Consider the following 26,994-nt stretch of genomic DNA (forward strand, 5'->3'; position numbering starts at 1 on the left):
TTTCTGTGACCCGTATGGGTTTGGTTCGCGGCATTCCTGCACAGTGGTCGGATGAAGAAATTTTGTCAAACATTTCCGTGCCCATTGGGTGTGGAAATGTTCTTAAAGTGCGGCGCTTAAACCATAGAGTTACGGTTAATGGTTCTGTTTCGTGGCAACCCTCTGAAACAGTTGTTTTAACTTTTGATGGCCAAGTTTTACCAAAACGGGTATTTTCGTGCTACAACTCACTGACTGTTGAATTGTATATTTTCCCCACAATTCAGTGTTATAATTGCACTAAATTCGGACACACCAAAACTAATTGCAGATCAAAACCAAAGTGTTTTAAGTGTGGTCAAATGCATTCCGGTCATACCTGTTCAGTGGAGGAAGAAGATGCCATTTGCTGCTTATGCAATGGTTTTCATTTCGCCACGAACAGGGCTTGCCCGGAGCATAAGAGACAGAAGGATATTAAAATAACTATGGCCAATAATTGTATTTCCTACGGCGAAGCTGTCAAACTACATCCTGCAGTTTCTAAATCATTCGCCGATGTCCTTCTGACACAACCACAGTTACAGTCCCAGCCAAATTTACATCACAGAGTCCATAATTCAGCCCCGAGCACAACCATGCAGTCCCATAGTTACAAAAAAACAACTTTTTTGAAGCCACGTCCAGTAAGAAAGACCATGACAGGGTATGATGTAGCAGCTCATAATGCGCTAGTTAATGAGTATACCATTCCATCTCCTCCAAATGGCTGTGCACTACAGCAAGATTCTCGCAAAGAGAATACATCAGTAGCTGACGAAATTCAAGCCCTAATTAATCATTTATCTCAGCCCAATGTAAAACTACCGTCCCACGTTGCCCCCATGCTTGATGTACTTGTTACAACTATTAAAAATAATGGCCACAATTATTCAGTGGAATTGCAGAAGCATAATAAATAAAAAGCAAGATCTAATACATTTATTAAACAAATTTCAACCTTTTGTTTTTGCCCTCTCTGAGACATGGCTAAAGCCTGGAGCTCTTCTTAGAGCTACTGGATATTCATGTCTCAGAGAGGACCGTCCTGGCGGATGGGGCGGTGTAGCTCTACTCGTCAGGAATTCCATTTCATTTTCACCTTATAATCTTCCATCCCATAGCGATGATTTTTCAATTGTTGCTGCCATTGTAAATAACATCTGTATCATTTCTGTATATATACCTCATCCATCATCATCCATTTTTGATGAGCTTGAACAAATAATTTCTTCTCTCCCTAGGCCCATGTTAATTTTAGGAGACTTTAACTCGCATCACCAGTTTTGGGGTTGTTCATCATCTAATTATAATGGAGATCGTCTCATACATATCTTAGACAAACACAACCTTTGTGTTTTAAACACTGGCTCTCCAACCCGCCGAACAGCGCCAACAGAGTCAATTAGCGCTATTGATTTATCTATTTGTTCGGTCGATCTTGCATCCTCTCTCTCTTGGCATACCTTAGATTCAACATATGGGAGTGATCACTACCCTATTATTATTACATTTCCATCTTCCATTCCTCCATCTCCAAAACCTAGCCCTAGGCTTAAGTATAATTTAAGTAATGTTGATTGGAAACTTTTCAAAAGCCGCGTAGAGGAGAAATTGTTGTGTTTGCCCACTATAGATGCTAGTAGTGTAGTTAGCTGCTCAGTTGCCTTAGCCCAGACGATTACCGAAGCAGCTGATGAAATTTTCCCTGTAAAAAACAGTGTATCAGGTAAAATACCTTCTCCTCCTTGGTGGGATGATGATTGTTCTCAAGCAATCAGAAACCGCAAGGAGGCAGAGAGAAGTTATCGTCATTCGATGACAAATGAAAATTTCGAGATATATATACAAGTTGCTCGTGAGACTAAAAAATTACTGCGCAAAAAAAAGTTCGAAGGCTGGAGACGATTTTGTTCATCTCTTAGTCCTAACGTGAAACCATCCATAGTATGGAATAATATTAAAAGATTCAGACATGCTTTCAATGAGCCATCTAGACAGACACTTCCTCCTAACCTTGCTAATCAGTTCATGGACAAATTAGCACCAGCATCAGTCCCCGAAGAACATGTTTTCCACCCCGCTGCCTTTTCATTTGACTCTTCCTATTATACTGTATTTAATGGGCCTTTTAAAATAGAAGAGTTAAAAGGTATACTAAGTAGTTTAAGAGATACTTCACCTGGGGATGATGGAGTCCCATATTCCTTTTTAGCAAATGCTAGTGATGGTATTCTCTCTTATTATCTGAATATAATAAATTTTGTCATCCAATCTGGTACAGTCCCGGATTCTTGGAGATCTCAAATAGTTATTCCTATATTAAAACCCAACAAACAAGCAACAGATGTTTCTTCTTATCGTCCAATTGCCCTTTCTTCAGTATTTGTTAAAGTAGCAGAACATTTGATTAAAAACAGATTAGAATATTTTGTAGAAAAAAACCAATTACTTTCTCATAGTCAGTTTGGATTCCGAAAAGGTAGATCTACCTATGATAGTTTGGGTATATTAGTTGCAGAAATTAGATTAGCATTTTCTAGAAATGAGTCTGTAGTAGCTGCTTTTCTTGATATAAGTGCCGCTTATGATAATGTTTTAGTCTCAGTATTACAAGCAAAACTTCATAGATTAGCTGTACCAATAATGTTAAGCAATTTTATAATAAATCTTTTATCAGAAAGGTCCATTAGCCTTCTTATAGATGACAACAATAGGATTTCCCGTTTAGTTTGGAGAGGTCTTCCACAAGGTTCCGTATTAAGTCCATTGCTTTATAATATCTACACATCCGATTTAGAGTCATCCTTAAATGGCACTGTCAGAATTTTGCAATATGCTGATGATTTATTATTATATTCACCAAACCTTTCTATTGAACAGGCCAGTAGATCCATTACTTGTTCTTTGGGTTTATTGAAGTTATGGTTAGATTCAAATGGTCTGGAACTCTCAGTTCCTAAAAGTGTTGTAGTTTTGTTTACTAGAAAACTGTTTCCTCCTCCAACCAATGTGCAATTTAATAACTGCTCCATTCCCATTAAAGATAAAACCAAGTTCCTAGGTGTTATTTTAGATAATAAATTAACAGGTCTTCCACATTGTGATTACATAGTTTCTAAATGTGAAAAAAATATTAATATCCTTAGATGCGTTTCAGGAGTTTGGTGGGGTTCACATCCTCTTTGCATAAAATTAATGTATAATGCCTTGATAAGAAGTATTCTAGATTATGGAACATTTTTGTTAGAGCCAGGATTTGTAGCAGGCTTCCAAAAATTAGATCGTATTCAATCAAAAGCCCTGAGAATGATATGCGGTGCCATGAATTCAAGCCCTATCAATGCTATGCAAGTTGAGTGTGCTGAGCCTCCACTCCATTTACGACGCCAATATCTTTGTGATAGGTTTATTTTCCGCTGCTCCCAATTTTCTAATCATCAACTCTGGGTTATCTTGTCTAACCTCCTGCTTCAAATAACTACTTCTAACTACTGGAAGCACAAGAGTCCTCCATGTTTGATTAAAAGTTTTCAAAAACTGAAATCTATTTCAGCTCCCACTGTTAGCTCTTCAACACTTCCCATTTTCCAGTATGAATATGAATCTGTAATACTTGATCCTCCAGTTCTCCTTAATATCGGCATTTCTAAGAATGATGTTGAACAAAATCAACAATTCCTGGGATTCATTGGAACAGATGGCCTAGCTGCTGATCATATATACACAGATGCTTCTAAGATGTCTGACAATGGGTGTGTTGGCATTGGTGTACTTCACACCCAGTCTAATATTTACCAAAAAATAAAGTTGCCTCCAGAATCCTCTGTGTACAGTGGCGAGTGCTTTGGAATTCTGAAAGCAATAGAATTCATCATTATAATGCATCTTAAAAAAACTATTATTTTCTCAGATTCTCTAAGTTCACTTCAGGCAATAGCTAAATTTCCTTTCAAATCTAAATCTAATAACCCAATTATTTATCAAATCCGTAGCCAACTGTTAAAATGTCGTCTTAAAGGGTATTCGGTTTCCATTGCCTGGATCCCTGGACACAGAGGTATTAAAGGCAATGAAAGGGTGGATGACTTAGCTCGAGATGCCATTAGTTCTGGGGACATGTTTCCGTTTAGGAATGTTGCTGAAGACCTGTTGGCACTGCCTAAATTATATCTAAGAATGGAATGGACAAAATTATGGGCATCTGGTGCGGGTGCCGCTGCGTTACATTATCGTAGCATACAAACAACAATTCCTGCCAAACCTTGGTTTGCTAAAATCTCTTTGCCAAAGCCTGCAACTAGTATGTTGATTCGTATGAGATTGGGCCACGTATGTACACCGGAACACCTGAAACTACAAAATCGTGTGGCCAGTTCTGCATGTATTTGTGGAACTGATCCCGCTGATCTTAATCATATCTTTTTTTCTGGTAATTGTAACCTATATGACCGTTCTATATTATTAAGACAGCTGTCAGATTTAAAAGTTCCGTTTCCCACATCTATTACAACACTCCTGTATATTAATGATTCATCTCCATATATATTTAAATCATTGTATTCATTTATTTCACGTCACAACATTAAACTTTAAATTATTTGAATTAACCTTTTCCTGATCCTTTTCCAAAATTCCGTCCTACCCGTTTTAATGTAATCCTTAATTCCGTTTCCCCGTTTTACTCGTCTGGCTGAATGCGCCAGGAGCGCGAAGCCATTAAAAAAAAAAAAAAAAAAAAAAGTACATGCATATCTTATATGTACTATCCCGGTTTGCAAGTTGTTGATATTGTGTTTTTGTGCTATATTTTGTGTTTAAGTTGATAAACAATAGATATTATTTTACTGTTTGTCATTGAATGTTTAAGTGGTGAACTCAATACCTGCCCGTTCCTAAGTACTTTGATAAACCTGAGGAAATTCTCAACTCCATAAATGGCCATTGTTTCATTCAAGAATGCTCAACATTATCAGAAAACGGACACCTATGGAGAATTCTCAGAAGTCATGTGACTAGTATAAATGAAAACAAATTACTTAGTGGTATAATCAGACAGAACATGAGTTATTCAGATGTTTTTAATCTCCCATTAATATTTGCAAACCTTATTTCATTGCCTTATTATTACATAGATAAATGATGATTTCTCTCAGCAATTCCAAGGTCTAAACCATCCCTGTCCCAAATTTCAAATAAAATGTGTTTCGCGGGTATGTCATAATAAAAAATAAATACAACGATGTATCCTCACAATGGGTCGGCCATTAATTACGTCACACGAATTTCTTGGTTTTATGACCCCTCCCCCTTTTTGTCACACTTGGTCACATTTGACAAACCCCTCATATTTTTGATGAGAGAAATACTTATTAGTACTTTTATAACACAAAACCATTTTGGAAAGAAAACTACACAAATAAATACGGTTTTCGTTCCAAAAACTCGTTATTTAACTGTACAGTGAAGATAAAAAATCGCTCACCGCTCCCACTTTGTCACGACATGTCCCATTTCCTTGACTCCCTCCCTCGCCCTAAATGTGTGACGTAATTAATGGATGACACCCAATTATATAAAAAATTTGGTATAATTTCCGTTGATAAATGCAGAGCATTTCATAATTACAGTCACTATTTATTACAGTTTTATTTATAGTATGTACATAAATTGGAACACTTGGTTGACTTGGCACATCACAAAACATGAACACTCTGTATAATTATAAACCTCGTTTATATAGTTCATTAAAAACTTGAAATAGGTAATCATATTATGTTCAGACAATAGTTTTATTGCAATACATTGTATATATGTTGCTTTAATGTAAGTATAATTTGATTAATTTGTACCAATGAAATGATTAAATTTATAATGACGACCTCATTTTTGCTAAACCAGTGTTTTCCCGCAATTTTTAAGTTAGTTTGAGGCGAGTTTTAAAACGTAATAATTCCATGTTAGGTAAGGTATATTTTAGTACCTATCAAAAATGCTGTTCTTTATTACTTTATAGTTTAAATAAAATATGATTTTTCTTGTTTAATAACATTATTTAGTCTAAAGCGTATTTGTGCATGTCTGAAACATGCTTGTATTGTTTTCAGTTTTGTTTGACAGAAATAACAGCTTATTGTAAATTGCTAAATTCTAATTTAAATAATTTGTGTTTATTAAAAACAATTATTGTGTACTATAACTAAATCACATTTATATTTAACATACTTATGCGAAATGGAAGAAGCGCTAGACTTACAGAATGTATGCAGAGCGTGCTTAGCGAATGGAGAACCATTGAAGGACTTGTTTTCCGTGTGTTCTTCCGAAGTATTTAAATACTGTACATCTATTGAGGTATGCAATACTTTACTACATGATCTATTATCCGTTTAAGTTAGGTCTTCCAATTTTTAACCTTATTAAAGATAATTTAAGGTTTGGGTAATTAACTAATTAGATTGGAGTTCACACCACTGTAAGCTCCCATTTTACCAATTTGTGTTTATTTCAGATTTCCGAAAGCGATCCTTTGCCGAAACTAATATGCCAATCATGTCTAGACTTACTAAACCAGCTGTATTACTTCAAGCAAGTGGTTTCCAGGTCCAATTCTATACTCAGGCAACAGTTAAAGGTAAAATACACTATACTACACATATTTTACTAGGTTCACAATACATGCAACAGGAAAGATAAGGGGATGTTCTGTAGATAAAGCCCGCTTCTAATTTGCTTAAGGATAAAAACTATACTGAAGCAGGGATAAGTGTGTGGTGTTAATAGCAAGAAGAAAAAAAGTTATGAAACCATTTAAGTAAAACTGATAATGTTATCATATGTATTTTCATTTTTTTGCTGTTGTAGTTGTAGCACCCACAAACTCTTGATTCACATTTGACTTCTTGATTACAATTGACTGGTGAGAGAATTTTTTATTTTATTTATTCAAAAAAATTACACAGTTACAGTTAAAACCAATTCACGGTGGAATTCATATAAAAGGGTATACAATTATGTAATCATTAAGCTTCTGTACCGTTATTTGAAGCCTATTTAATATTTGAGAGTGCGATGCTGTTTGACAGATGACGTAGCGGTTCACTATAGGCTGACACCTACCCCCTTTGAACTCGTATTTCAAGTTTTAGCCCCCTCCACCAGGCGCCCGTGGCGTGCGGCCGCGGAGCTCTTCATTGGCGTTCTGTTTGTCGGAACGTTCGGTTCACTGCAAAAAATTCTTAGAAATCCTTAGATTCTTAGAATTTTTTGTAAGTACTAATTAAAAGTATTGTAAACGGTTTTACCGTTCGATTGTTAATATTACTTCAATGATTTGATGGACAGCTTGTGTTCGTCAATGTGTTTAGCGAAGCTGACACCTCATCGATTCACATCGCGAGCGCAGCGAAGCTGTCGCGTAAGTAAGCGATTCTTATTTTATTTTGTTTACAGCGAATCGAATCATTTTAAGCACGGAGCAGGTCCTTGAAAAAGTGTAAATGTGAATGGCAGTTTATAGGCCACAGTTTTATTGTCCTCCGCAAGGGAGGTTATAGCGGTTCCTATTACAGTATAGAACTGCCTAACTTAGGAATAACTAAAAAGACGCGCTCTGCGACGTCGTAGTTTATGCTAATCAACTTGTGATTTTGCATTAAGTAACCTTAGGGTAATTACAATAATAATGATCGTAAGATATATATGACCTGATATTTTCCGTGCATTTCAAGATTTTCTGGTACTGTGCTGCTGTGATACAAATTATTTTATTTTGCATTTAAATCGAAATATTACAATAAAGGCTGGATTTGGAAGTACCCCCAATTTTAGAATGCTTGAGAGCTGGGGCTAAAACGCCTAAAATAAGCTAGAATAAGAAGCCATTAAAGAAATACCATGTTTGGTATTGCCATGGGTACCATTAAACAGTAAAGTTACTCTAGTATCATGCTGGCTACCAAATTAGGGTCCTATCCGCCTTAAAGTCGACGAAGCCCCGCTGTCGCGGGGCTTCTATTTCCGCTCTGAGGGACGAAAGGTAACTAACAAACCTACATCGAAAACCTCCTTTTCGATCTTTTTGTTTATATCCTTTGGAAAGTTTTTTCTTAATAATACCAATTTTGGATGCACGTTACCGTCAATATCTTTGTGAATTTTATTTTCAATTAAGGTATTTGTACGTAATAATAAATAGTGCAACTGCTAAAAGTGCCTTCTAGTTAAAGCAAGGGATTTAAAAGTGAAACTCTTGTATGTAAAACTGACATATCCCCATTCAGTTGTGTTATTGTGAATTTCGTTTAAGGAGTTTTATTATATTTATATACGTATAAAATTTTAGTTTTGACATGTATAACTGCATACAGGAGGGGCACTATTTACCCCTTTGCTATAACTATAACCCTTGTGAGAAAAGGAGGTTCGAAGTATCTTTTCATGACTTAAGAACGTAATTGAGACTGGGAGGTCGGGTGGTTACAGACCGCCGCTGCCTGCACAAAGCATAACACATATCCTGCTGCGTAAGCAGAGTTGACCAATATTGCATTATGTTAAATGAGCATACTGTAACCTTTCCCACCTGCGCAAGGTGTGGAGAAATTTACTACCATTGCGTAACTTATTGTACCTATACTACCTGTACCTATTATGGATATCCGCCATGGCCTACTACAATAACTATCCTGCTACTTAGCAGAAGGTTTATTAAAATATAAATATGTGCTGTCAGGCGCGGATACAAGGGGGGGGGCCATAGGGGCAATGGCCCCCCCCCCCCTAAAACCCTGGCTCTCACATTACTAAATTGAGTAAATTTTTTTTTTTTTACCTTATTTTCTGTGCAAAAATATATGATTTTCTCAAAATGGCCCCCCCCCTAAGCCAAATCTTGTATCCGCGCCTGGTGCTGTTAAGCATACATACATAACGTACCTAATATTTCCCGCCTGCGTAAGGCGAGTGAATATTACTATTTAGCCAGCTGAAGACCTGCCGCCTGCGCAAGGTGTGCGATTTTCATTATCCTGCTACGCTAGCAGATGAAGCAAAATGGCTACTATAAGACCAGTATACTTAATACAATGAACATGGTTCCAAACGCCAAGACCTTTCCCGCCTGCGCAAGGCGTGTGAAAATGATTAGTCACTGGGGCTAAAAGTCAGACATGGTTTTGATACTATTATTAGATAAAAGTATATTAAGATCATACAACATGCCTGCGCAAGGCGTGCAACATCCATTTGCCTGCTGGCAAGCGGGTATCAATTGGTTCAAGGTATCATTAATCAAATATTGGTACTACAAAGCATTTATGATACAAGTACCTACTTAACATGTATCTATTTCTATAAGCCAAGATTTCAACTCCCATGTAAATCTCCGCCTAATTCACAATAATAATTCATAATCATTTATTTGCACATAAAAATCCTACGCAAGGCATTCGAGAAATAATTTTTACTATCGTTTTGCTGCGAAAACACACCCCACTAAACATGAGACTGGCCCAGGAAGACCATAAAACCCTAAAAAGATAAAATAAGCCTTGACACACTCACTGCCAGCGACCCGCTAGGCGTATTCCCTTTTAGTAGGCGCTGTGCGAGACATATACTGTTTTCTCGCGTTATCAACTTCGCTCGTAACGCGTAGCTCACGCTGGCACTGAATGTGTTAACTGGCTTTCCGGTGAGTAATATTAAAAATCACCATAAGTGGTTCATACTTCATAGGTGGCCCATTCAGTCATGCTAATAATCTTGATAATCTAGAGTTCATGATACTGATCGTTGAATTAATTTTTTTTAAATTTGTTTTGAATTGCCTTAATCAACCGGCCGCCCCGCCGCTACATAGTTCTAATGGTTTAAAGATATAAATATATTACCCTGGACTGGTTCAAGGTTCTTGGCCATTCATCATTTAACCCCATTTGGGTCAAACACAACAAAGGTTGGGAAAAATGTATCCCGCCCGTAGCAGCATAACAAGATTGCAGCAGCATAGTGTAGCTTGAACTCCGTTAACGTTGCGTTGTCTACAGGAAAGACGTGAAGGACTTAATAAAATGTCTATGACCCACAACTGGTATATAATCATAGCTCAATGCAACTCATCAACGCAGTCCAAATGAAAGAAAGCCATTTCGGTTATTAATCTAGATGAATACATCAGGCGTTAAAATATATGTCCTAGATGTCGGGACGACTTCTTGTTAATAGCCAAAAGTGCTTTTTTGGATAACGGATACAAACCCTTAAGGGTTGAGATACATACATTTACCTATTGGTTCGAATCTACTTTAAAAGACTGTGGTTATGATATTCAATATAAAACATTACAAATTTCCCGGGTGGAATTAAGCAGGCGTACATAGGCTACGGAGACTGCTTACCATCAGGCGGGCCGTATGCTTGTTTGCCACCGACGTAGTAAAAAAGGCAAGCAACCTCGAAGTTTATTTCTATACCAATGTTCATTAATTGGTGTCCTATGAAATTATTCCCATAAGTATTCAGTTTTTGGCAACAATAATGTACAAGACAAAGTTTCTGTATTGTATACTGTATGTTACAAAATATATATGTGAGAATCAGTGAGCTCACTGAGATAACATTAGAATTGCTTTAAATCACCGTTGATACAATGTAAATGCTAGACAAGTCTGCGCCATTGGGCATGGGCATGCCACAGGTTGAATTACCTACTTAAGTATATATAGTTCTCAGATCTCGTTTAAAGTAAGGTAACATTAGTTTTTCTTCAAAAACATAAAAATAGGAAGGCTACTTAATGCCAAATGATTAAATACTGATTATTTTAACGAAGGTCTTTGACCTTACTATCTAACCCGTCAGTCAATAACATATCCTTGGTAAGATAAATAGTTATGTGCATACATCTCGCGCTTCCTTGAGCTTGCACCAGGTAGTACAAGTAGGTAATCCTGAAATAAGGTACGAGTATATTTGTGGACAAAGCTGGGACTACCAGTTAGCATGGCTATTACTTATATGTTTTAAATTATGCGAATTGTAATGTATTCAAACACTTTAGCGAACGTAGATCTATCATCTACGCACAGGCCTAACCTTGGCTTATCAGGAACGCAGACATTGTAAGATGTGAAATACCAGACGATACAAAGAACCAAGCGGGAGAGCACTCTCCTGGCAGAGTTTTCAAGATTAAATTGTAGCTCACTAACTGAAATTGACGAGCTTTTAGTGCCAATAATACAGATCTTGTTTAAGATTTTAATCAGTCACTTTATGTTTTTAATATGTATGAAACTAAAGGCCAAGTAAGTATATTCAGGTGAAAGCCTTAAATATACCTGTACATCTTGCATGATGGTACATAATTTCAACATGATACTCGTAATAATGATACCTCCAAGAGAAAAAATCCTAGTATTATTTTGGCTGTATTGCAGGCATTTAATTGATAAAGGTTATGTTCTTACCATACTGGCCCTAATTATTGTTCATGTAATAAAATAAAACCACATGATAGGCTGGTTAAAGTATGGGCTTAGGCCCAAAAATATTTTAGAATACTCTCTGGGGTAACACTACCATCGTAGCGAATATCAAAGAAAAATTAAAATGGTTACAGCAAATAAGATTTGTTGTGTATTATGATTGAAAATTGGATATTCTACGAGCTTATTTACATTCTGAATGGCTATGCACTGTACACAACTACAACGGTGAGAGTGGTAACGGGTTGAACTCTTTTGGATGAGTAACATAAAGCTGTTAATAGCGCTACCAAATTAACCTACTATATCACTTACGGTCTATTTGTTATTTAAGAATGTTCAAAAGTGGGAAAATAAGGACAGCTAATGTTAATCCATGAATTAATTGTCCGAGAGCCTGATTACTTCTACAATATAATAGACAATATTGCATGTTGTGATAAGTGCACTTTTCATATGATTTACTTTGCCCTTAAGACTGTAGGATTTTTGGAAAACAAACAAGCGAAGCTCTGAAAAATGTATATAAAAATCGTTTATGTGAGCCTATAAGTTAAATTGTATCCTGCCTCATAAGTAAATACCAATATTGGGTAACCATATCTGGGTAAAAGACACTTTAAAGTGTCAATAATCAAGTTTATTTTCTTTTTGGCAAGGTAATATAAGGTCAAATATGAGTCAGTTTGTTAGAATGTGGACCTTGAAATCAATTGAAAGTATTGAAACACATATAATGATCGCAATGTTATTTTGGATGGATAAAATAAAAAGTATAATTATGTTTTCATAATTTATTTTAATAAACGTACAGTTTTCTATATTTATAGGTCCTATCTATAAATAACATTGTAAAGTAAAATATGTCACTGCACACTTTAAGCCTTTTCACATTCATCCATGTACCCGGATTGTTAAGTACACTTGTACTTGTTGTCTCCACCATTTTCACATATCAGTATAAATTAATCACATTGGCGTTTTCTGACCACCAGGCGATCACAGACACGTCTCAAATATTAAATAGGCTTCAAATAACGGTACAGAAGCTTAATAGCAGCGTTTTACCTTACAATAAAACGCTTATTAAGCGAAATACCTTATTTGAAGCCTATATTTTTAAATTCGCCTGTGGCTACAACACTCAGTTGCAATAAACCAAATCACTTATATAATGCCCGTCGAGGGTATTTTTAACTTACTGCGTTTTCTCCTACCATGCAGGTTGCAATAAGCAACATCTACAGTCTATACATACAAGTCAACTGGTATGTCTCTTCATATTGAAAACGAAATAATAAATAATATTAAATGCAATCCTTTTTCGAATGTGGTATATTGCAACTTCGTTTTATTTATATTTTGAGACCCAATGAAGAGCTCCGCGGCCGCACGCCACGGGCGCCTGGTGGAGGGGGCTAAAACTTGAAATACGAGTTCAAAGGGGGTAGGTGTCAGCCTATAGTGAACCGCTACGTCATCTGTCAAACAGCATCGCACTCTCAAATATTAAATAGGCTTCAAATAAGGTATTTCGCTTAATAAGCGTTTTATTGTAAGGTAAAACGCTGCTAATAATATAACAAAGACATTAAAATATATTTAGCCATCACCTCACAGAACTTCACACATTCACTGCAGATAACAGGCCAACTACTTGCAAAACATCACATTCCAGTGCTGATGCAAAGAGCGCGTTATGCAGTTGAAGAGCGTGGACCAGAGGAGGCTTACTATGGGACAAAGTGCATGTTCTTGGTACAGCCGTTAGCAGAATGCCTTATGGTGTTAAGTCCACCTTTTGTACAATGGTTAAATAAATAAAAAATATTAATTTCAGGTGAAGGATGAAGGGCAACCTACAGAAAATAATATAAATGATGAGTTAGCTGAGCAGGGCCTTCAGGAAGACTCCTCATCCAGCCCTGAATCCAGTGAGCATTATGAGGAAGCACCTAAAAAGTGAGTGTATTGCTCTTTAGTTTTGATAAATAGGCAATTTCCTCATGCAAAAAACGGCCAGTGTTTGGCCACGGCCATTTTGTGCGTGAGGCAATTGCCAGGCGCGTATGCTTGCTCTGTGTGGACCTGCCTATTGGTTGATTTTCACAGTTGTTATTCTGTCAGAAAACACTAATAATCCTGGTATGTTCCTAATATATTGGGTTATTCCAACAGTGAAATTTAATATGTTGGAATTGAGTGTGATTCTCAGAATTCCCCAATATTCTGATATTTGTGATGTATTTGGAATTATCAAATTTACTTAACCTATACTCTGTATCTTTAGGTATTTAAATAAAAGTAAACAAATTCTACCGTCAAATGGCTCCTTAAGCCAGTTGAGGTTACATGATCAAATAGTGTAGGTTAAAGTACGCTACTACGTACTACGCCTTTGAATCGGATCACCATGGCTATAGCGTTGCACATTACTAAATCGCTTGCGTGACATCATAGAAGGCATCAAAAAATTGACACACTTGGTCCCCATACTATTGAGCATGTTTGCGGCGTCTAGGTGGTCTGTGGTCAGGTCGTTCGTGACAGATCCAGGTCACCAATAAATGTTATAGCTACCCGAAAATGTACAAATTGTTTGTTTAATTTTATTTAAATACCTAAAGATACTAGTAAAATAATTTATTAGTAGAAGCCAAAAATGGCGCACGAGTGTTAGATGTGCCGAACCCAAGTAAATGGGATAAGGCAAGGGTAATGATAATTAGAGGCCTAATAAAAAAAAAGTATAAATGTAGTCCACATGCTGTACCTGATACTGTAACTGATACCATACCATGTTATTGTGTTTAGGAGGAAAAGACGAGTTTACAGAAAAACTACAGAACAATCGAGTAAAAGGGACCGCATGAAATGTGTTAAGTGTGATAAGAGATTCCAAAAGTATGAAACCCTGGAGGCTCATATGCGGAGCCACTTTGGAAAGAAGGTAAAATATTTATTTTTATATTTTCATTATGAAATGAGGTATATTAGAGAAACCCTACTTCGAAAATGGGCAGCAAATTGCCAAAGTATACGTATGAAAATCTACGACTGCATAAAATTTAGTTGGAATACATACCTTCCTAAATACTATTTCATGTCAATCTTAGGGTTTTCCCGTTGCATCGTCAAATATTTTAGCTATCAAATCCCAAGAATTCTCTCAGCACTTGAAAACATCATTCTAGGGGGATAATTAGACATTATTGGGATTCATCTGGTTTCCATACGATGTATTCTTTCATCATAAAAAGAACGGCTAAATATCAAAATCAAATTTCCTACATATACCAAGAAACTTAGGTACGAATCAGGGTACAAATTCGCGAACTTTTGTTTGAACATGTCTTACCACTAGGCCATCAACGCTTCCTTCAACTCATCCTAAATCTGTCTTTAAGCATCATTTCACCTAAAACATCCCCTCAGCCAGACATCAAATGCAGCGAATGTGACAAGACTTTCCTCACATTCCGGAGCCTCACCAGCCACTCCCGCACACACTCCGGAGTCAGGAAGTACCAGTGCCTGACCTGCGGCAAGGACTTTGCCTACCTCAACGTGCTGAAGAATCATGAGTTGATACATGCGGGCATTAAGAAGCATGCGTGCCATTTGTGTGATGCTAAGTTTGTGCAGGCACATAATTTGAAGGTAGGTTTAATAAAATGCTGCTACAATGGTTATTAGTAACTTTTTCAGTTTTTGAAAGAGTTCAGCAATATTTTCGAGTGGGTAAATTTTCGAAAAGAGAAAACCCAGTTCTGGCATTTGTCGCCTTTTTACAATGGATTTAGCACGATCAAAATACTCGTATTGTTATGATGAATCACAGAGAAAATTTATATTAAAAAAAATCACCTCCTGGACTTTCACGACACGACAGGCGTAGCCAGAGGACCCACCTCGAACACCGAATTACGCCTTATTGGAGTAAAAGCGGTAGGCCCTCTGTGTGTGGGATTCGTCGATAAACATTCACTCCCAGCGCGAGCGATGCTTGGAGCTTATAATTATTTTTTTCCGTTTTGTAGCGAAGAGTGCAAGAATAGAGAACCTACTCAGCAGTGAATATGTTAGTAAATATTTTTAACTGTACCTTTTCAAATATTTCATGGTCAGTCATATTTCAGTTCGTTTTATTTATACTTTCTACAGATGCACATAGAAACGCACAAGAACGAGAGAAACTACGGCTGTTACCAGTGCGGCAAAAAGTTCGCGCAGCCCGGCAACCTGAAGATACATCTCATACGGCACACGGGCATCAAAAACTACGCCTGCACACAGTGTGATATGAAATTCTACATCAAGGTAAGTTATTTAACGTGTCTAAAGCCCGAGATTTAAACTTGCTTCAAGCAACCAAGCTTTAGCTGACTCCCTCTAGATATAATGGCGTACTGAAAACTTCCCGAGGTTGGCCCATCATCTAAATCAAGCTTTAGAGTAGGTACATGTAAGTTTATTCACGCACCAAATCCTAAAACTATGGAAGGTGGAGGTAAGGAATACAATCTCCATAGGCAGAACTGTTGCAAGTGTCCAGTGGTAGCGCTAGAGAAGCTATGAACCTAGGCGTTATTGAAGGTTTTTTATACCACGTCGGTGGCAAACAAGCATACGGCCCGCCTGATGGTAAGCAGTCACCGTAGCCTATAGACGCCTGCAACTCCAGAGGCAACAACTGCATGTGCGTCCCTTGCATGCGCGTTGCCGTCCCTTTAAAAACCTGTACACTCCTTTTTTGAAGAACCCCATACTGTATACCCTCGGGAAAACCTCGGCAGGGAGCTCAGCCGGAGCGTCCGCGGGAGGAAATTCCTCTTAAACCGCACAGTGCGCGACCATTTAGGCTCTAGGGTGTGAGGATGAACACCCTGCCGACGGCGAGCGACGCGGTGATAGGAAGTGGCCGTTGGCATCATGTCAAACAATTCTTCAGAGCACAGACCATTGTACAAGCGGTAGAACACACACAAGGAGGCAAAGTTATTTAAGGTTTTTTGACGGACACTTTTTGGTACCTAGGGATTATATTCCTTACCTCATCCTAAAACATTTAAAGATAAATCATCGTAGTTATCGGTTCATAGATTTTCGAGCAAGCAAATTAAACAGTGCTTATAATATAAGCGTCGAATCAAAAGGAGATTTATGATTCTAACCGGTAGGGATGTATGTGGGTCTGTACCTAGTTTCCTTATAGATTTTAATCGTAATTTGCAGGCAGATTTGGTGAAGCATATGCGGTCTCACTCGACCGAGAAGCCATTCTCGTGTCAGCTGTGCGACAAGACGTTCAAAAGTAGGAGTTTCATGGCGATACACATGAGGACTCATACAGGTAATAACTGCACTTGATGTTTGAGGAATAAATAGTAAATCACTTGAAGACCCAATCCCCCTGCTCCCCCTCCCCTGCTGCTGCCTTAATTTTTTTTAAATTATATATTGGTGAACACCACAATAAATTTCGTTGCATAATTTAAATAGTATATATAATTGTGATATAATAGAGAGCTTTCCGAGAGTACCGGGTTTAGACAACCAAGCTTGCTGAGTTGCCTAAGTAAGGTACGAGATTGAAAAGCTTGATTATATCACTATTGTATAAAATACTTTTTCTACGAGTCAACAAAAGTAATACTTTAAACGAATAGAATCATACAGGTAAACAAACCAAAAGTACAGCTATTTAAGATACGCGCGCAGCCGCGATACCTTCCCACTCGTACGCGCCCCGGCCGCCGCGACCCGGCGGGGTTGTGCAACGACACCTTCTCGTGTAACTCAAGCGGCCCTGGTACTTGCTACTTGCAATTTTTACACAGTTTTTTCTTTATTTTGGCCACCGTAGCCTATGGAGACTAACAAGCAACGCTATGCGGTTTTCGTAGTCTATGGATGTTGCTATGTTAGGGGTGTCACATGTGCATTTACGGTTTATAAAGCAATTATTTCTACTATACAACCTAAAGTAAATAATTAATTTGAGCTAATATCGTTTTGTTTCGTCCTTGACCGCGGCGAGCTGTGATTGGTCAATTACATTATAGTTGACTAAACCGTTTCGAAATGAATATTATAGTAGAGTTGGGAGCCCATACATGAAAAGTACCCAATAACAGTTTGGTATACGAAATCTTAATTCAACCACTACAATCGACGAGTAGAAAAAAGATTTAAGCGGAGTTACAGCGAGTTTGTTGTGTACTATATATAGATGAAATTTGTATTAAATTTCTTTCATGTTTTCAGGCGAACGCCCATACGCCTGCGACCTCTGCCCCAAGAAGTTCATGGCGCGCAAAGACCTCCGCAACCACCGCATGATCCACACCGGCGAGAAGCCCCACAAGTGCCAGCTATGTTCCCAGGCCTTCATACAGAAGTGTGCTTTAAATAGACACATGAAGGGACATATGAGGGACGATCGACCAACTATACCAGATCATGCTCCGCTCGCTGTTACCTATGAGTGGAGAAACGATACGTGATTGTGGAGCTAGAGCAGCATCCTCTTAGATGTTTGTTGCTACCCCATTAGTGTAGTGAAGTTTTCTGTGTCATATGAACGGCGAAATATTAAATGTTGGTTGTGTCGTGCATCCTTTGGGTCTTAGGATATATTTTGTTGAGACACCCCAAAAGCACCAGACGTATCTAATAATATAATGTGTCTTAAACCCTGGTCACGGCACCAATAACATGATCATATCATGAAGTTGCTATAAAGAAGTGCTGGACTACAAGATAATACACAAAAGTGTGAAACTCCCCTCCTCCCAGGCCGTCATACGGAAGTACGCGCTAGAAAGACACATGAAGGGACATATATTATGAGGGACGACCGACCGACTCTACCAGATCATGCTCCGCTCGCTGTTACTTATGAGTAGAGAAACGATACGTGATTGTGGAGCTAAAGCAGCATCCTCTTAGATGTTTGTTGCTACCCCATTAGTGTAAAGTAGTAAAGAATTCTGTGTCATATGAACGGCGAAATATTAAGTGATAGTTGTGAGTGCATCCTTTGGGATCTTAGGATATATTTTGTTGAGATACCCCACAAGCACCAGACGTACCTAATAATATAATGTGTCTTAAATCCTGGTCACGGCACCAAATAACATGACCATATCATGAAGTTACTATAACCATAAAGAAATTACTGGACTACACGATAATACACAAAAGTGTGAAACTTCCCTCCTCCCAGGCCTTAATACAGAAGTGCGCACTAGAAAGACACATGAAGGGATATATATTTTCTGGGACGAGCGACCGACTAACTATACCAGATCATGCTCCGCTCGCTGTTACTTAGGATTTATGAGTGGAGAACGTTACGTGATTGTGGAGTTAAAGCAGCTGACATCCCTAGAAAGGATTAGGGCCTGTTTCACAATGTCCAAGTAAAGTCTTGAGTAAGCTACTTGCCACTTATCTGACGAATAAAGTCATCGTTGGCATTTCAGAATCTTTAAATAAGCTTAACTGGTAGATAAAGTGCTTAGTTTTGCAGGAAGTTTTATCTGGCAGTATACTTTACTTGGACATTGTGAAACAGGCCCTTAGTGTAATATATAGTGGAGAATTCTGTGTCATATGAACCAATATTAACTGATGTTTGTGTAGCGTCAGTCCTCATACTATAATACAACTGATTGCCCACATATATCCTGGTCACGGCAACAATGGTAGTGTTTTTGCCTATCATGAAGTAGCAATGACAAATAAATGTAAAAAGAAAGTAAACGCGAGGCGAAAGACCGCCAGAGCTTACCGGACATTGGCTGACCGATCATTGTGGCTTATGAGTGGAGGAATAATAGAGTCCCATCTAAGCAAATTTTCCACCTACTTGAACAGAATAAAGTGAAGGATTTTCATTAAATGACATATTTTCATAGAAATTTGAAATTACATGCAGGGGCAACAATTGTAATGTTTGCATATCATGAAGTAGCAATGACCAATATGCCAATAATCAAGAAAGTTACAATAATCCATGGCAAAAACATATAGAAGAAGCAAGAAATGTAAAAACTAAGTAAACGCGAGGCGAAAGACCGCCAGAGCTTACCGAACACCGACAAGTATTATTTTAAACGTCAAACTTCTATAAAATCATGACGTATAAATAGCACTTGCACTGCGTGTGCTATAAAATCGTTGCAGACTTATCTTGGTCTGACGTTATGATGTTCAGACCGCTTAAATAAAGTTGCGCGCGGCACGGCGGCGCGTTATTCCCATTTAGTAACGCTCGAGATTCAAAATAAATAAGAATATTCGCTTTGCTTTTATAACAGAATGACAGTTGTTTACCGGACTCAATACGGAATAAATTTGAGTGTCCGGGGCCTATTGCATAATAAAATACAAGCTAGTACTATCAGTGATTTTGTATGTAAAATCATTAAATCACTAATAATATTATAGTCCAAGATCCCAGAGCCGCCAGACCTTACTTATTTTAACATACATAAAAATCAGCTATGAGAATTTAAGAAAAGTGGGTAATATTTTTACCTAACTTTAGCACCTTGTACCGGACAAATGGCCGTCAATATAGCAAGTATGCAAACAATAAAAGTACATAATAACACTATATTATCTCATACATTTTATTAATGAGAAAATAAGTAAGGTCTGGCGGCTCTGGGATTTTGCTCTATTAGCTTGTATTTGATTATGCAATAAGCCCCTGATGACGTGATAAAGCCTGTGTTAGAGAGATGTTGCCTTAGTTGTTTAAGTTAGCCTGATTTTTTTTACAAACCCGAGTTGATTATTTTGTTTTTCTGTATCACATTATGGTCAGTCTTTTTTTGCAGATTAGAAATTTCTGTAACCTCAAAAGTAAGTTTCTCTAAAATTTAATCTGAATAACCATGCACTGAATTATAGTGTCGTTTACATAACATTGTACTGCAATATGTATTAGATATCATAGGAACCCTAGCCTAGCATTTCGGAAGAAAAATGTAATAACCACTAATTTTAAGGTTAGAAAAATTCTAATCTTAAAAAACGGGGTATAGTAGAACGTTTCTATGGTTATGTCTTACAGTTCACATCTTATATAATTATTATTAAAACAAATAAAACTTGAATAGCCGGGTCCACAAAGAGCGAGCATACGCACGAGGCAATTTCCTCACGCATAAACCGGCCAGTGTGGACGTGCCTCGGCCGAGCCGGCGCGCTCGGGCGAGGAATACGCGTAATTGAATACCCTTAAGAAAATAAGTAATTGCCAGTAAATAATAATTACATTTCTGCATTCCAGTAATGAAGTTACAATAATTTTGTTCGTAAGTCTTCATTATTTTTGTGTTTAGTAGATAATCATGGAAATCCAATTTTTATAATTAAGTCTCTATCGACAAAGTAAAAGTCAAAATTGTGTAAATAATTTATTTGTAAAACCAATTAAAATTATTCTCCATAAATCACAACAAAAAATATTTCATGTTCACTAGAAATTAAGTAACTGCAGCTAAGTTGCAAATGAAAGATAAAATTGATATTTATTCTTGTAAATGTACAGTTTAAATAAATATAATAACTCTATTTAATAGTTTTAATTTTTATATTAAGGTCCTTGGCATGCTTATATAAATAAAGCTGTTAACTGTTTACTTTTTTTGCATACATGCTACTTATTATGCACCTTCATATGCCTCCTCCTAGAATTCCGTCTGGAGAACCTCATTGCACACACAACACACTCGAAAGGTTTTTCTCCAGTGTGGTTCCGTTCGTGTTCCTCCAACCTCACTTGGCGAGCGAAGCTCTTAGAACAATACTTGCAACAGTATGGTTTCTCACCTGTGTGTATTCTTTTGTGGGCCTTTAAAGATGGTTTGGACGTTAATGACCTTAAACATACGTCACATTGGTACATAGGGCTTCTTCCTTCGTGGCGCATAATGTGTTGTTTAAGGTACGCTTTCTCTGAGAACACATAATTGCAGTAATCGCATATGTACTGTCTGTTCCTGTGGCGTATGTAGATGTGACTGGCACAGACCTTCTTATTGATGAATTTTTTGCCACAGTGCTCGCATGGATAGTTGCGTTCGCGGTTCTTGACGTGCGTGTCTAAGTGGTGCTGTGAATGAAGGAGTTTAGCTTAATAAATGCTTATCCTCTTAGGGCCTACGATACTATAAAAAAGAATTAAGATACACTAGGAGACAAATGTCCCGCGACACAACTGTCACAAGTCAAGAGATTTGGCTTGAGATATCTAGGGACATCGCACGACAGTTATGCAGCGACGACACACTAGCGACATGTGACACGCGCTGATGCCAGATATGTCGAGCGAAGGCCAGCAACGTCGCGCCACTTCACCCGACGTCGCTGGTGACACTTGTCGCCAGACATTTGTCCCCTAGTGGCTTAATTTTAACCTTGTTGTATAGACTGTATAGCAGTGTTGGGCGTAATCAATTACTTGTGTAATTTTAACTACAAATTGGATTACATGTAGTTGAATTATATTTTGTAGTTAATTACATTTAGTTAAAACTACTTGCAATTAAGATTACTTTGTAATCTGTAATCGAAATAACATTAATTTATAATCAAAATTACTCAATTACTTCTTGATAGGCAAATATGAAGATGAAGTACTATATAGTACTCTCTCAGTAAACAAAGTGATAACCACCTGCGCACCACCATACAATTTTTTTTTATTTGAATTTAAAACCAAAAGGGTAGGGAATAAGGTTGAGTTTCTTTTGTTTTAAAATTCAAAAGTTTAAATTGCATTGAACTAATTGGTCCTATGGGTAGGCCGTGGTCCTTAGCAGGATAATGTTATTTTCTATATTTTTTTCATACATTTACATAACCTCATGCCATATAAATTAAATTAAAAATGCTCGAGTGCCGTTTCATGGAACTGACCACCTGATAAAAACTCGTTTTTTTTCCTAAAATGTTCATATTATTTAATAAGTGCCTTTGTACAAAATCTTGTAAAATGAACATTCCTTTTTTTATATGAAAAGTCAAACTTGATATGTTAAGATCAACTTTAAACTCGTTCATGTTTTGAACCTGATTTGGGAAAGAATGATGATCGGATTTTTTTTTTTTAAGTAAAAGTCATTTGTAATCGCATAAAGTAATTTATTACAGATTACAATTACAAAATGTAGTTATTTTTTCGATTACTAACTACATTTTGTAGTTAGTAATCGTTAATCAAAGGCTGATCTATTTTTTCCTAGTAATTGTAATATGTAGTTACAACTACATTTTGTAATCATAATCCTACTTTTTGCCCAACACTGCTGTATAGTAAATTGGGAAGCATTGGAACAAAAGAAATGATGCTATAATTATTTGGTTTATGAAAGGATCTAATTAGATTGAAAATTTGTACACTTGCATTGTTGTATTAGGCCTTACTAGGTTAAGAGAGCAAGCTATGATTGATATTTCATTGTGAAATAAAAAATCTGCGCCGAATAATAGCAATTGCATGGCGCCTTACAAAGTAAAAATAGCTATCTCTAGTGAAACTTTCAGTGTTACAAATGTTTCCTTGGCTTTGGCACTCTGGTTAACATAACAATATTACCATAATGAGTCAGTTGCACCAAACCAAAGAAAAAAATCCCAGTTGTTTTTTGTTAGTTGTTCGGAATAACTCGGTCTACCTTTTTGAGGGCTTTCCCACGCTAAAGATAAGATATCAAGGTATCTTACCTTATATGTAGCAGAGTTCTTAAACACTTTTCCACACTCCTCACAGACTCGCTGCCATTTTTGCTCGTGAGTTTTCTGATGACTCTTGAGAGTGTGGGGACTACTGTAGACTTTAGAGCAAATCTTGCATGTCAAATCCTTGAAAGTATAGTCAGTGTGACAAGACTTTATGTGGCAGCGGAGGCTCGAAGTACCCTTGTAGGTTTTGTGGCATATATTACACTCTATCTAAAAATGCATTTTAGGTCAATACTGACGCGAGTTATTTTGGCTCAGGACCGCTTCGTCCACGACTCTATTTCGTCACCTTCTTGTCATTATTGTCATATGGTCAACATACACAACAAATCGTTGAGCATTAGACTTTTTGTTTGCCGCGATATCTATTGTCGAGTAGCAGTACTTACTGAGAGTTCCGCTTCTTGATGCTAGATGTCGACTGCGAATATAATAATCATTTTGGTATCAAAACTGATGTATAGAGTGAGCACTTTATTACTTCTTATTTCTCTATGTTCATAGTACCTAACTTCCAAAGAGAAATTACGTCCTTACAAGGTTAATGCCTCAGCGTGATGACGTGCGAGCGAACATCGAACAAATTATCGTTAAAAATTTGTTTTAAGCAATAAATAAACGTAATTGGCAATTACTTTCCGATGATATGAGATCCCATCTTTCTTCTTACACTTTTTATAATTGTTTTTGCAACCTTTTACAACGCAATTAGGCATTTTTGTGTTATGCTGCGTGACATCTTTTTACTGCGCAATTCGCCACACGACTGAGCGCAGCGGTGTAACTAAATGCGATTTTGACACCCATATATCGACCCCATCCGTAGTGCTCGTAAGGCCGGTCTTTACGAAGTAAGTAATATATAGATCTATGAACGGATACAATAATGTTGACGAGCTGGCACTGTGGTCAAATTAAGAATATAGGCGATATGGGACTGTAGTCAAAATAGTAATGTGGACGAGTTAGGAAGGTGACGATTTAGGAATTGTATGCTAATTGCTAACCACAAGGCATTGTGAACCATTTAAAAAAGTGACTAAATAGGATTGTGGACGAAGCAGTCCTGAGCCGTTATTTTTAACATATAAATACAAAATATTTTCTATATTATATTATCATATAATAAAATATTCAGGCCCTTAAACAAATCTGAACTTACAAATTCCCCTTTTCCTTCTTTGTGAGGGCATATTATGATATGGTTCTGCAGCCGTTTTTCAGATGAAAATTTCCTATTGCATTGCTCGCAATTGTAATTCATTGGGTTTCTTGCTTTTATAACCTTTTTGGTTGACTTTATAAGTTTTACTGAACTGAAACAGTTATTAATATGTAGTGGTAAAAATAGTTTGTATAAAATTTAACATATTAAAATGGTTCACTCACATATGTTTAAATTGTAGATTGCTCAACTTGTTTCACTCCATAACAAGAAGCATCAACTGGTGCATGTGTTGGTAAACGGACGCAGACTGCGTGGCAGTAGCAGTTAATGCGTAAACTTGTCCAGCAATCTTTGATTTAAAAATAAGTGAGTGACCCATTTTAATATATTAATAATATATGTCTGTGTCTCACGGAAGTTTCGTTATTTAAATGTATCATAAAACATAGGGAAATAGTCATTATTATTTATTGAAGCTTAATTATTCTACAGAGAATTTTTTATAGTTTTGATATGCATATGTTTAAATTTCATTCCATCTGAATCATCTTAATAAAGGGAAAGAGTATAGTATTTTAATATTAAATTACCTTGCATTAGTTGCCTCAACATGGTTTTCAATATCCTTCTGTGTGTCTGAAAATAACAAATGTTAGCTTGTCATATCTGGTTAAAAAATGTTCTTATGTTTCTCTCCAAGACTCAAATTATCTACATTTCATTTAAAAATGGGATTATTTGGGTCAGTGATTTGAAAGCTATCCAAACCATAAAACTTAATAAACCATACATTCAAAGTTATATTCTCATTTTCAAACAATATGCTTAAATTACATGAAACTTGCCATGAACATTTATGTAACATAATCATGTTGATCTGTACCCCTAGTCTAAATTTATTCGATAGCGAAACGTGACGAACGCATTTGCGTTAAGTTTCATTTTGTATCGGATTTTAGGTTACATAAAATGAGACTTAATGCAAACGCGTATGTCTCGTCTCGCTATCGAATAAATTTACACTGGGTCTTGGTCAGTTTTTGTTACTAAATTGCAATAACAGAAATAGTGAGTAGAAGTTGTGTATTACTACTATTAAGATTGTAACACTGTATTGGGGCAGCTAGGTTTATGTATATGGGGTTCATTATTAGCGATATAATTAAATTTTAAATACCAAGTTTAGCACAGGTGTGATCGTGGTCAAACGCCTGCCTATCCTCCATAAAAAAAAAAAAAAAAACCTACCATCATTATGGATGTCACTTAAAATTTCTTCTGCTTCATCTTCTTTACCATCTTCTATTTCAATTTTTAAATTGTATGTTGTTTCTAGAGCAATAAGCCCATCTCCACTTATTGTATTCTGTGTAGCGACCACATTCTCGGTTGTATCTTTTTTTTCTAATTTCAAAGAAAGTTCTTCTTCTAATAACAATGTATGTAATTTGTTTTCTGTCTGAATACATCTTGATTTGAATTCTATAAACTCATTAATAAATATGTAACAATGGTCACATAAAGCCTTTGGAAGTCCATCATTGTATTTTACCTGTAATAGAACATATACTGTATGTTACACATATGTTACACAATGTAATGTGTAAACTTATAAGGAAAAACACGATCCCCCAATCCATTTCCCATCCCGTCACCCAGGCAACATAGCAGTTGATTCTTATTTTATAAAAATATGGTATACTTCGTTTTTTTAGCATTAGAAAGAAGGTAAGTAAACTTGACATGTCTTTTTATTACAAAACACTTTTGAAGAATAAGTCGTGGCAAATATGGAACAATAAAATTATAAATCATACATATGATTATTTACTTTCATAAGTAATATAAACTAATTATTAGAAATCGTTTTTCATTAATTTACAATAAAAAGACGTCAAGATTGTTTGCCTTTTTTCTAATGCTAAATAACGAACTATAAGTTACCCATTATAGAAAAGGTTTGTAACTGCCATACAAGCATGGTTAAGTATTTGAAATACCGTAAAACTAGGATTTTCAAAAAGTGACCCAGGCGACCGTAACTATGGCGAGTAACAAGAGAAAGTTGATCGACCCAAATAGTCGGAATAAGAGAAAAGAAAATTGAGATTTTGATATATAGGTTTAATAATAAACAAATATTTAGATTAATAAGCAGTTCTAGTATTATGTTGGCCAATATGTTTACATAAATAAAAAGAAAAAGATAACAGACCTCGATTGATGTACAATAGAAATACTGTTCAGGACTTATGTGCTCGTAAATAAAATGAGAGAAACGCTCAGCTCTTCCGAGGCAAGCACGGCATGAATTCGTCCATTGTTCCATATTATAAATGGTATTGGATATTATAAATTTTCCAATTCATAAAATAAACCACAATTATAAAGATAAACAAAACTACGATTACGATTCGTTTCGTTTGACAACTCTGACAAGTCAAAGCGCCAAAGAGCATATAATCTACATATAATCACTACGTTCTAAGCAAAGCGCTGTGGGTCCGTAGCTGTGAGTGAGTCAGTGAGTGAACAACGAACGTGCGAATGAATGAAACG

At 36.7% G+C, this 26,994-nt stretch overlaps 2 protein-coding genes across 2 annotated transcripts; one reads left to right on the top strand and one right to left on the bottom strand.

Moving 5' to 3' along the window:
* Positions 1–4,775: 4,775 nt before the first annotated feature.
* On the top strand, positions 4,776–21,095 carry LOC133518749 (oocyte zinc finger protein XlCOF6.1-like). Its single transcript, XM_061852431.1, has 8 exons — positions 4,776–6,372; positions 6,530–6,652; positions 13,348–13,469; positions 14,322–14,457; positions 14,943–15,167; positions 15,672–15,827; positions 16,743–16,860; positions 17,775–21,095. Exons 1-8 carry the CDS (start codon positions 6,253–6,255, stop codon positions 18,011–18,013), a joined length of 1,239 nt encoding a protein of 412 aa, XP_061708415.1. The 5' UTR covers positions 4,776–6,252; the 3' UTR covers positions 18,014–21,095.
* Positions 20,926–26,838, bottom strand: LOC133518748 (zinc finger protein OZF-like). The gene is made up of 6 exons (XM_061852430.1): positions 26,651–26,838; positions 25,684–25,987; positions 25,026–25,071; positions 24,430–24,583; positions 23,250–23,477; positions 20,926–21,636 (listed from the first exon to the last, which is right to left on the bottom strand). Exons 1-6 carry the CDS (start codon positions 26,762–26,764, stop codon positions 21,181–21,183), a joined length of 1,302 nt encoding a protein of 433 aa, XP_061708414.1. The 5' UTR covers positions 26,765–26,838; the 3' UTR covers positions 20,926–21,180.
* Positions 26,839–26,994: the final 156 nt, after the last annotated feature.

The sequence above is a fragment of the Cydia pomonella genome, chromosome 6 (genome assembly GCF_033807575.1).
Source record: "Cydia pomonella isolate Wapato2018A chromosome 6, ilCydPomo1, whole genome shotgun sequence".
Lineage (NCBI taxonomy): Eukaryota > Metazoa > Arthropoda > Insecta > Lepidoptera > Tortricidae > Cydia > Cydia pomonella.